We start from the raw sequence: 12,063 nt of genomic DNA on the forward strand, positions 1-12,063 counted from the left end.
TTCTTGTTGCCAGCGGCTAACGAAGCTGCCCCATGACGTCTAATATTTCCCGAACTCGTTTGCTTACTCACACACGAAATTATGCCAGGAATGTTGCTGGTGGGACCCGGGGCATCTGAACGGTGGTTGTTGTTGAAAGTCGGCTGATTAATTCCAAATCGAGAGTGTATCCATGAACTGGAGTATCTTCGCAGCGAGCCAAAAGCCGGTTAATAGCCAAAATGTTGGTCACTTGGCAAGTGAGACGCGTGCCATGCGTAGAACTGCATTCCATTTGTTGGTATGGGCTTAACCCGCACAATTAAGCCAAGTCCCTTTGCCACATTGGCTGACTCATTGTTCGGGCTAAAGAAGATCAGGTGATTTCATTTGCAGGTCGAAAAAACCCAATAAGCCATTGACATCAGTTTACGATTACCATTTCTGCAGAGTTTTACAATCGCAGTTCGGTTGGCAAAAGCAAACCTTACTGATTTTACGGCGCGGTCAGCATGTCCACTTACCTTGCGAGTCATTCGAACTGATTTCGGTCGAAACTGCAGCATTTTACTTTTTAGCCACGCGACTTTATCAATTTCCACCGAATTGGCATAAGTTAAGTCGGGCGACGATATTGCAACCAAGCAAAAGGTCAATGAAATGGGGAAATCGTCTTTAACATTTCTTGTATTGCAACAAAGTAGACACGTTACAATGTAATATATTAATTATTATAAATTTATATGAGGTTGTCTCAATAGGCATAAGGTAAAGCTTCTACTTTTGCCAAAAATGTCCATTAAACCTTTCCATTTCCATTTCCTAAGCAATATCTATCAGTTTCCTGTGTTTCTGCCATTGACATATGTCTAAACCTGAAATATGAGAGGAGGCTGAGTTGATTGAAAGATATACGCGTGCTTTATCTTAATAAAAAAAACGGGGAAAATGTCAATCAAAAGTCAAACCGCGACTACTCACTGCAGTAGAAATTTCCGATAAAAAAGAAACAAAAATCGTAAAAAATTCTAAATGAAACAAGTAAAAACATAACGTTGGTGTGGCTCGAATGTCACAATACCAATTATTCAAAAATCACTTTTCTATTGTTTAGATTCCATGAATCGTTGTATTTCTATCGAGAATGCAGAATGAAGGAAATAAATATTTTTTATCAATAGATTTATTTTTCATCTATATGAAAAGGATAAGTCAAGCCTATTAATTCATATTTTTTATAAAGCTAAAATGGATTTATAAAGAACTATTAATGTTAAGTGAAACGCGTCATTTTCCTTGGCAATTTTCCAGCATATGCCAAGTTAAAAGCGCATATACCCGTACATCGTGTAAACAGTGGGTATTCCCATACCCAGTATACCCTAGATGTGCACACAAACAAGAACAAATCAAACAGAAGCCAAGCAGCGTTCACAATTCAATTTCAGCATTGAAATCAGATACTCCCGCTAACATAGTCGCAGTCGCTTGGTGGGATAGCGGTGAGCCCCTTTGGTCGGAGTTGGGATGTGGATATGTGGATGTGTAGATGTTTAGAATTTCGCACAAGGTACAAATCTGTTAACGCTTTGAAACCGCAGACAGCCACCGGAATGTTGGCGCAGCCACCGAGTTGTAGATGCACTGGGGGCCAGAGATAACAAAACACTCTAATTGATGAAAATATTGATGGGTATCGGTGTTCTTAACAAGTAATTATTATGGCCCATTTGGCTGATATGTTCATTTTTGTTAGCTCAATATTTGAACTTCAAAACTTTTTTTCTCTGAAGAGCAAGCTGCTTCATATTAGCCAAATATACAAGTACTCTTCAAGTTCTATACACATGATATGATTGATAAATCAAAAAAATCTATCTAATTAAAATTAAATTAGTTTTTGCATACCTTAGAACCACTGTAATGCTAGTTTTTCTTGTATGCATATAGTGTAAAGCGAATTACGGAAGGTAAATATATAGGAATTGCCTATTTTCGAGTCTGGCATTGCCAAGCTGCATTGCCTTCTTAAACCAAAGGCAATAAAGCATGAAAAAATCAATAAAAAAAAGAAAGTGAGTATTTATTTTAAAAATTGCATTTTCTGCACAATTTGCCAATCGTCCAATTTCCATTTCCCTTCAGGCGGTTTGAGCCGCTTAGCCAATGGCCCTCACTTTGGTGACGAAATTGGAAATTGCATTTGACTAATCCACGCTTTTCCTTTATGTTAACGATTTGATGGATTTCTTTTTCGATTCGTTTATTTGAAATATATTTTAACATTTAGATTTTGATTTCAGAATTGATTTGTACATTAGAATCAATAATAAAATGTAATTTATTTAAACGTTATTCATACGAATATGTAATGAACAAAGCGACAATATATAATTGCATTTGAATATGGAAGAAAAAAAAAAGAGCAAGTGCTTGGTATTCCTCTCCAATTTGGATATGTCACCCTCCTATTTTGATTACTTCGAATATCTATCCTTACGGCTGGGAGGCCATCCGTATCCTGGCCGTGGCCCTTGACTTTGTGTGTATCTCAGCCGTTCGCAGCGTGATGCCAAATATGTCCTCGTGGTAGCGACTTTCGTCCTGTGGAAAATCGAAAGAGCAGTTCAACACAATGTACCATGTACAATGATATGTAGATTCGCTGTCATCAAATGTTGTTCTACACTACATTGTTCAAAACTATTTTTATACTAGCTGTGCAAATATTGCTCATACGCCGTGTGTGGCAGGGCGAAAACCCCTCCACTCGCGGTATTTATGGCTAAAGCTCAACGTTATACCGCTAAGGATACTTACCCGCAGTGTTAGCAAAAATGTCTCAACTTCCGCCTCGCTTTTCTGCTCTTTGCCGGCAATGCACTTCCTGTCAAAGAGAAAAGGAATACGGGTAAGTTGAAGTGTGTATAGAAAATACAGGAAAATGATGAAAAACTGTTTATTTATTCGCACAGGAATATGGGACGTAATCTGTGGGGACGTTGCTACAAGATTTACAAAGTGAGAAGTTGAAGGGGAAAGCACACTATTACTCTATTCTTCTAAAGTCCTTTTAGTGATATTAGCTAAATTTACTAAAACCCATTTGGTCTTGCTCTTTAATCGCCTAAAAACTTATTGATTCGCTTATTAGTCATTTGTACTTCTTCATAATTACAAGTATAAGGTAGAGCATCATGTGTATTTTTTCCTAAGAACCTTTCCAATTACCAAACGCAACAGATGCGACAGTCTTATCTGCCCTGGTTTCAATTAAACTAAACCGCTTAAGACTACGAGCACATTTCCATTGAAATCCTGCCGTAAGGACAGCGCCATTATGCAATATCCTGTGTGTATGGATTGAGAGACAGCCCCTATTTCACAATAAGGCACTTAATCAGAAGCTTTGAAAAAATGCGAGGCAGAGAAACGAAATATAAAAGCCAAGCGATGGCAAAATACCTGACCGTTGGGCATTGGAAAACAGAAAACTCCCAATGGTGTCTCAGGGGAAAGGGCCCACTGCCTCCGTGTCCTGGGAATGAGCAGCCACTCCCCGGCCCAAGCACACAAAGGCAATCAAACTTAAGGCAGAGCAAACCTTACCTGATGGTCTGGTACACATGCTCGGCCATTGTGACATCGCCGCAGACGTAGATGTGGCCCCGCTCCTGGACAATCAACTGGTACAACGAATCGAATTCCTGCTCAATCAGGTCCTGCACATATGTCTGCAATGCACGGGCGATTCGATGCCAAATCGAAAAACAAATCATTATTTAAACGGGAATTGCTCAGATACAGAGGGAAAAAATAATGTTTTGTGGTAAGTAATGTGTGTTTTGAATAATATAAAAGGAATGTTAGATATGTTTTCTGTGTAAAACATTTTGTGATTGACAAAGTTTTATTGCTAACCACCCAAAACTTACCTTGGGAATGGCCTGCTCCCTGGACAGAGCGAGAAAAACTCGATCCAGGATTTGATCCTTCTGTAGCTCCGCCTTCTCCTCGGCGTACAAATCCACATCCCGATTCCGGCAGCCGAAGAAGAGCCACATCTTGGGCAATTTGGCCGTGGGATCAAGGTCGCGTAGCACCTGGAACTCCTGCCAAAAGGAGCGGAATGGAGCGATTCCAGTGCCGGGACCAATCAAAATGATGGGACGACTCCGGTCGCTGGGCAAATGGAAGCCCAAGGCGCTCCTTACGAACATGAACAGCTCGTCGTCCGCCCGCAAGCCGGATAGATAGTTGGAGCACACGCCGTACCGCTCGTCACCCTGGCCATCCTCACAGCGGTACTTCACGATGGCCACCGTCAGGTGGATTTCGTCACTAACGCGGCGCGGCGACGAGGAAATGGAGTAGAAGCGAGGCTGCAGCGGCGTTAGTTGGGCAAGCAGAAGGGGAGCCGGTGGCCGGCACGAGGGGAACTCCTCGAGGACGTCCAGCAGGTGGGGCAGCCGCCAGTGCCGCCAGTCCTCGTAGGCCGACGAATCGTTGACCAGCAACTCCAGGCGCTCCTTGTCCGCGGTGTCCTCACAGAATCCTGCCAGCAGGGTGAGCAATTGTCGCGATGGCGGAGTGGTCAGGTCAAAGAATCGGGCCAGAAGATTCCTCAGAGTATCCGGCGGTATTTTATCGTGTGGCTCCCAGCTCTTGAAGATACCATTCGATGTCTGCTTTTCCTTTAGCAATTGCAACTGCAGCACCTCGTCGGGATTATCCACACCCACCAGTCGATTTAGTAGTCCGTCGACCAGTTCCGTTCGATTCGCCGGAAAGATGCCCACATGATCACCCGGCTCGTACTCCAGGCCCGGTGCACAGATCTCCAGCAGCATCGTTGTCTTGGCTCCCTCGCTCAATCGGGTCAGATTGTGGGGCTGCGACTTCGCCTTGCAGCAGTGCACCTTCTTGTTGTGGTACTTGGACAGACTGCTGTCCAGGGATCCCTTATTCACCGACGGCACCAGGCGCACCGTGTTCACAGTCAGCGAATCGTTCTGCAGGGCAAGTGAGGCATCCGACAGGCTCTCCTCCGGATCCAGGCAGAAGGTCTCGCAGGCCAACTAAAGAGAGATATAATATTTTATGCCATTTCAAAGTTATAAGCTCAATCATCCAAAATATCGCGTATAGGCACTGTTGTCGCGTTACAACCATGTTTCAAATGCATCTTAAAATTCCGACTCAAAGCACAAGGTTTGAATCTTATAATTATCACGGTTGCTTAAAAATGAAATAGGTAAACTATTTTCCTTGAAATTGTATTGTTTTCTTATTATGTTAGATGTAAAAGGGTTCTAAATAAAAATAGTGTCTTTCCGACCAAAGTGCATTGCGTATACGCACTGTATGCCTCGGTTCACTTTTCTTTCGAAAACTTGCATATTTCCGCAGCACAGATTCCCCATGAAGGTGTCACTTTAGACAGCCGCACTCACCTTGAATACCTCGGGCGCCCACTTGCGGAACGACTGCTCCTGTCCGCACATCTCGTCGCCGTAGGCCACCCTCAGCAGGCGTTCGCCGCCCAGCTCGCCCAGAATGTTGTCCACATACTGACCGAAGGCGCAGAAATTTGGATAGGCCGAGGAGCCGAGGGCAAAAACGGCGAACCGGACATTGGAGAGGGGGCCAAAGGTCTCCTCGGTGAAGGTGTCCGAGGTGGAGCCCCGCAGCGAGTCCCAGCGGTCGATTCTCTTCACCTGTTGCAGTGGCAGCTTCATGAACTCCTGCCGCGAGCTGGCCTTCATGAAGGACTTCGACGAGCCAATGCTGTTTGGGTGGGCAGAAAAGGAAAGATTTTGGTTGAGTCTTTTGAGGCCTACTGCTAGGAGGAAGTGCCACCATTCAGTGCAGCCCTTTTTGGGTGGCAGCCCAGAAGTATGCAGGCCAGTTTTGGAAACAGTCCCCAAGAACACTCAAATTAAAATGGGCCTATTGGGAGGAGGACTCTCCCGCCCGCCGTTTCATATTTCACAAAGGACGACCCAACAATGGGCAGGGGGCGTGGTCAAGGGCGGACGGCAGCTCCGGCTACTACTGCTGCTGCTGTTGTTGTTGTGCAGGAACTAAACAATGAACAAAACACGCCAAAGGAGGCAACAATAAAAGAAGAAAAGCAGGGGCTGACAGCAAAGCATTTATTACGCTTGTCATTGGATGTAGTGAAAAATACAAGAAAAAACTCGGGGAAAAAAATGAAAATGAAATGTGCAAAAACTGCCAAAATAAAATGAGCACAAAGTACTGCTGTAGCCAGAAAGAAAAGACAAGATGTGGACTGGAATTCAGAGAAGGACATGGACATGGACTGGGACATGGGCAATTCTCTAAAAAAAAAAACGTAATCATCCGCTCGTCAGCTGCTCGTCATCGGCAAGCTGGAAAAGCTGGAAAAGCCCAGCATGTGAGTTTTCCCCCGCGCAAACTGCAGTTTTCGACTGCTCAGTTGGAGAGGGAAAATTTGAGTGATGATTCAACAATGAACACTGTCATCCTTTAACTAAAACCCAAAGACCGACGAAAAATCCGCTCTTGGCCAGACTGCTCAACGGCTCAACTGCCAACTGCATCTGGCCAAGGCCATGGCCCACTAGCAGTGCGTTTAAAACTATTTGAGCCCCAGCTGATCAGCTTGGCTTTGGGTCAAAGTTTATGGCTTTGGTGGGGTCGTAAAAACCTGTTGCCCCGAGCAGAGGGCTCAGCACCCGTCACGACTGCCTGGCATGGGGCTTACAAGTTGTAGAAGCTTGTTAACAGCGACTGATGGAGCAGACCCTGTCGGGGATTACGGCCAGGATGAAGCCACCACGCCGGCACTCAACTCCTCATAAGGCGATGGTCATGGAGAGGAATATTAAATTACGGCATTGCTACTTAAGCGGCTCTGCGACTTAAGTAACGAGACCCAATCCTCATTATATCTAAATGGGTTTAGCAATACTAACTTGATTTAATTAATACAGAAGGGCAAATGTTATTGTTCGTCTGGTGCGATAAATTAGACAATCAATATTTAAGCATGTGCACATAAGGAGTCAGCATGTGTAACCTTATCATTTAACCTTAGTTGTTTGCGAAAGAGCTGAACCTAATCTATATAATCATGCCAAGAACTTTTAAATCCCCCTTAACCATTGTAATTATAAGTAAACGTAATCCCACTCCAAGCGAAACACATGCAATTCATCACGCCGGCAGAAAGCACAACTCAACGCTTCGGTGCTTAGCCAAGTTGTAAGCTGTGTGACGCCTATCAACTTAATCACATGCTCCTTAAAGCGGCAACAACAACGAGCCGGAAGGATCCAAATAGCACGCAAACAAACAGACATCCCTTTCACCCAAAAGTGCAGCATTGCGTGAAAAGAGTGTTGTAATTTACAGCTCAACTTTCACCGAGTGAGGCGGGAAAATACAGGAAAAGAGCAGGTGCCAGAGCAAAACTATTGAAAGCGAAAAAAAAATGGAAACCAGCGGGGAAAAGAACGAAGTGGCAGACTGCAAATCCTGGACTCCGAATAATTAAAACGAAGCCAAGCTCCGTTGCGAATTGGCTGTACTTTTACACTAAAACATTGCTATAAATAGTTTTAGAAAATAAAATTATAAATATGCATTAAAAAGATACAATTATTAATCGGCTAATAGTCAGACTTTTGTTGATAAGCCATATTAGAAGTAACAAGGGTAATATGCACATTTAAGCTAACCTGGCGCACACACTGCGTATACGTAATATTCGCAGTGCACCCCGCAGCATCATAAATTTGCCAAGTTGCCTAAAAGCTGGCTGTGCCATTTTCGCCCCGTATTTATTCAGTCTGCTCTTGAGTCAAGTGGCCCCATCCAACAACTTGTGCTTGTAATTATTTTTGTGCACTTGAAAATCAGCTGCGAGAAGGCGGAGGAGGCATAAAAAAAAGATGCTAATGATTTTCAGAAGCATTTTATTCAAGTGTTTGGCTCCACTCATTATGCAAAGTGGAGTAATTGCGAGCATATAGATGCCATCATCAGAGTGAAGCAACTTTCATGGCAAATGCATCGTGCCCACCTGTCCTTAATGATGACGTCTAAGGCCGGATAAGTGCCCCATTCCGAGCTGTTGCAGTTTACAGACAACAGGATACGGATGTCAGGTGCTCACACATAAAAACACAAACATGCCACCCACACGGCAGACACTTAAAAGGACACTCAGAGGCGTTGATGGCATAATGGACTGCAATTAAGTGAGCTCGAGATGACAGTCACTTGACTCAAAGCAGGACGAGGACAGTATTTCTAAACGAATTGTGCTCTTTTGTGGTTCTCAACCTATGTCATTCCCAACCAGTGAGTTCTCTTCTGTGGCGCCACAAATATTTTGCCAAAAGTCGCTAGTCTTAACATTCTATGAGCTGAAAAAGTCTCTGCCTTCGACTTGACTTTCGACTCGAAACTATGCGGAAACTATTAAGCAATAGTCTGAGTTTCAGTTTCGGCAAGTTGCTCCAGCAAGTTTGCAACTTGCCAAGCTTTAAAATTAAATCAATCGAAGCAAACAATTAAGAGCAAAGCAATTTGCGAAGCGACAAAATGCCTCGGGAAAATAAGAAACACAAATACACGAGCCAAGCTCACTCGAGCGTTTAAGCAGCCAAAAAGGAGGACCTTCAGCAAGCAGGCCAGCTCACATGATGTTGATAGCCTCCCCGAAGCGATTTTGGCATCAGGCTGCGAGGCTTGGTTGTTTAAATTGCTCATACGCAGCGTGGCACCCAAAAAAGGCGGCCAAGGAGGCAGGGCCTCATTTCTGTAATGCTGGCCAAGCAAAAATTGCAATCGATTCAAGGGAATGTGCTTTAAATGCTACAAATAAATTGAAACGATTATAGCCGAGTCTGATACAAAAGGTTCTTAGATAAATTCCCTCTCTATAATTTGCCCGACAATTAATCATAATACAAATGCGAAACGTGGGCTGAGGCATGCTAATTAGCTCAGGTTTGGCAACATTCCTGCGAAACTTCCGCACAAATGAGCTTCGCCCAATTCAACAAGCAGATAAATACAAAATGGGATCCAATGAAGAAGTAATAAATCAAATTAATTGGTTTTTACAGCACTCAAAAGGAGTGAAACTAAGAACTTGGGAGGCCGCTCATCACAATTCGACCATTATAATAAACTCCAATTAATGGGCATGTCCAATCGATACAATAAACACGCACAATTATGTCAGATCAGAGAATCCAGCCATTATTTTTCAATTAAATCATCTCCCTTATCGGAAGAGCGAAAGTGCGGAAATGCGGCCGCAGGACATTTTTTACAGCCTGACTCTCGTAATATGTTATTGAATTGGCTTCCGTCCGTGTGGAGGGCGTGTGTTTGTTTCGGCAGCCCCAGGTCCTTCCGTCAGCAGCATATGAATTTTCAATTTCATTTTCAACAGGCGACTCCCAGCTTGTTTAGGTATAAATTTAGCAACCAAAGAATGGCTGGGTGGTGTGTGTGCCCCAAGTTGTCAAAGTTGTCAAGCGGAAATCCCCTTTACATCATAAAAACCCCCACACAGACCTACATACGTGAGGCAAAATATCGAAATAACAAAATTATTGTTATTGTTTTTTCCCCTTCGCTGTGGCGGAAGGGAAATTGCGCGGATTTGTCTGCTCTCTCAAGCGGCACGCACTTAAGTGCGTGTCCTTATCCCTGCGCGCATCGGTATGTGTGCGAGGGCCCATGTGTGTGTGTGCCTTTGTAATTTTAAAGCCAAGTATGCGGGACAACAAGAAGAGGGGCCAATTAATAATACAAAAATGCCAAATATGTGTCAGCAATAAAGCCAGCAATTCTGGAATTGCAAGTAGCTACAGTGGGCATAACTCAGTGAAAGCCCAGATAAATATTAATAACAAATTAAATATGATAATCAATTTAAAGAGAGTAGCCATGATATTCTGCTTACATATATTTAAATTTATGGTCTAAAAGTTGTATTTTCCATTTGCTTTCTTTTCTATCTTGTTATCTATTCCCTCCTATTTTAGATCGCATTCCAATCCCAGTCCAGCTAAATAATTAATTAATCCGGCTTTTGTTTCCTTACCACGGACAAGGGATTAAAATCTCATTGCATGCCCCACAAGGTATGCAATAAAAATTGATACGAAAAAACCCCATTTGCATGAGCTTGAAATTCAAAATGAAAGAAAACTTGCTTAAAAAGCAATTCAGTTACGCCCCTTCGTTCCTATTTATTATCCTTGCTCCTTCCACGACATCGAAGCAACCGCAAAAAAATTGATTTATACGAAATTTATGCAAAGACTGCGCCAACAGAATGGAGAGAAGAAGATGGAGTGGGGGTGGGATTTCATTGACTCACCTGGAGTCCTGCAATCCATGCTCGCCAGACTCCTGGACACGCATCGCATACAATTCCTGGGAGAAAAGCTGCGTGGCAGGGACGAAAAGTTAAAGTTCAAATTTCGGGTCGTTAGGAGGCGGCTGGGCCTAATCCATTAATTAGTTCACTATGATCCTGAGGGGGGAGAGTACTTACCTCGCCATTCTCGGGGGGATCACCGTTGCCAAAGGTGGAGGCCACAACAATTAACAATGCCTCGTGCTCAATGGAGGATATATCGTAGTCGGACATGCAATATATCTAAATGAATAAACAATTTAGTGCTGTGGGCAGTGGGTATCCGTATTCTGTTCTTTCTTTCCCTCTTAATTTTTTTTTTGCTAGGCCAAACACTTTTGTGGTCATTAGATACTCGGGCCCAAAACACGCATTATGGCCAGAGAAGCTAATGAGCCTGGATTCTCGCAAATACCCTGTGGTTTGTCACAGGTGTTTGCAGCTTATCTTATTTTGCCAGGCAGCCGGCAGATGCTTTTTACACACACATGTCGAGGAAACCAGGTCTACGACTAGGCCAAGCTGTACCGCATCCTGTGGATCGGAGGAAACGGAAGCAACCGGACACTAAGCCGGCAAAAAAAAAAATGTAAAAGTAAATTTCGGTTTTATGCTAATTCGTCTCATGTGGCGCTGGCCTTTACGGCAAGTCTAAGGTCGCAGGTTAAATTGGGGACACCCGAAATGGGGCTAATTTTAGATGTAGGTTAAAGCGTTTTATAATGTCAAATTAGGGATGTCATTTGGCAGTATGAATTGTGCCTAATGGTAGCTTATTACCCGGGCTTATTTTGAACAAATTTGTAAACTAGACCCAATAATTGTTACTCTATTTCGTTATAATATTAATATTTTCAGCTAGAAATGACAAGCTTGAATGTTCATTTTGTAGGATTTTCTTTAGCTACTTTATTAAATACCTCGTGTTAAACTCACCTGTGCATTGAATGCGTGTCCCAGGAGCTCACAAAGTTGCTTGGCATACTGCTCCGATTTGCCAGTTTCGGTGGCATATAGAACTGTTGCCTTTATGCGTTTCGACAAGGCGCGTCCAAATAGTTTCGATGTAAATTTCACAGCCCTGCAACGAAGTGAGAACGAATGTTTAGCTCGTTTATTTGGCCAAATGGTGAATGTCTTAAAGCTGCACGACCAGCATCCATCGCCATTCGAGCCATAATAAGCCTTCTTGTCGAGGCTAAGACCATAACATATGTAGAACATAAGAGGCGTCGGCTGATATAGCCACTTTGATTGACATGCCGAGTAATTGGAAAATTGTCTACAAATACTTACACATATGTATGTAAGGATCCGCACACATGGTTAGTCAATAATCAAAAGGGCGCAACAGAATTTTATTTCATAGAGTCGGACGCCCTGTTTCATTTTGACATTTAAAGTAGGATCGCATAAAATTTTATGCACAGCAAAAAGCGAGGCAACACAATGAAAGTCGAGGAATTTTCCTGCGGAAAATTAAAGGCCCATACATGAGAGGAAAGCCTTCAGCTGCTTCAACGACAGACGTTGTTCAGAACCCTTTCGTCTGTTTTACATTTATTACTAAGGAATTGTGTGAATAATATTAAGTTTGGTTGAAAATATGCTAAATAAATACAATTCAGAATAGAGTACTTTAATTACTCATTGTA

At 43.1% G+C, this 12,063-nt stretch overlaps 1 protein-coding gene across 4 annotated transcripts in view; it reads right to left on the bottom strand.

Annotated features, from left to right (window-relative positions):
• Positions 1–2,342: 2,342 nt before the first annotated feature.
• Positions 2,343–12,063, bottom strand: part of LOC117150424 (nitric oxide synthase) — a 33,002-nt gene continuing 23,281 nt past the window's right edge. For 2 of the 4 annotated variants that reach the window (XM_033317299.1, XM_033317298.1), the window contains exons 12-19: positions 11,345–11,489; positions 10,547–10,651; positions 10,370–10,437; positions 5,433–5,766; positions 3,915–5,057; positions 3,589–3,713; positions 2,800–2,866; positions 2,343–2,583 (exon numbers count right to left, since the gene is read on the bottom strand). In XM_033317299.1, the coding sequence (XP_033173190.1) occupies positions 2,476–2,583; positions 2,800–2,866; positions 3,589–3,713; positions 3,915–5,057; positions 5,433–5,766; positions 10,370–10,437; positions 10,547–10,651; positions 11,345–11,489 (2,095 nt within the window). In that variant the 3' untranslated portion in view covers positions 2,343–2,475. The remainder of the gene's footprint in view (positions 2,584–2,799; positions 2,867–3,588; positions 3,714–3,914; positions 5,058–5,432; positions 5,767–10,369; positions 10,438–10,546; positions 10,652–11,344; positions 11,490–12,063) is intronic. The other 2 variants (XM_033317300.1, XM_033317301.1) reach the window with 1 other exon arrangement.

Source organism: Drosophila mauritiana, chromosome 2L (genome assembly GCF_004382145.1).
Source record: "Drosophila mauritiana strain mau12 chromosome 2L, ASM438214v1, whole genome shotgun sequence".
In the NCBI taxonomy this organism is placed as follows: domain Eukaryota; kingdom Metazoa; phylum Arthropoda; class Insecta; order Diptera; family Drosophilidae; genus Drosophila; species Drosophila mauritiana.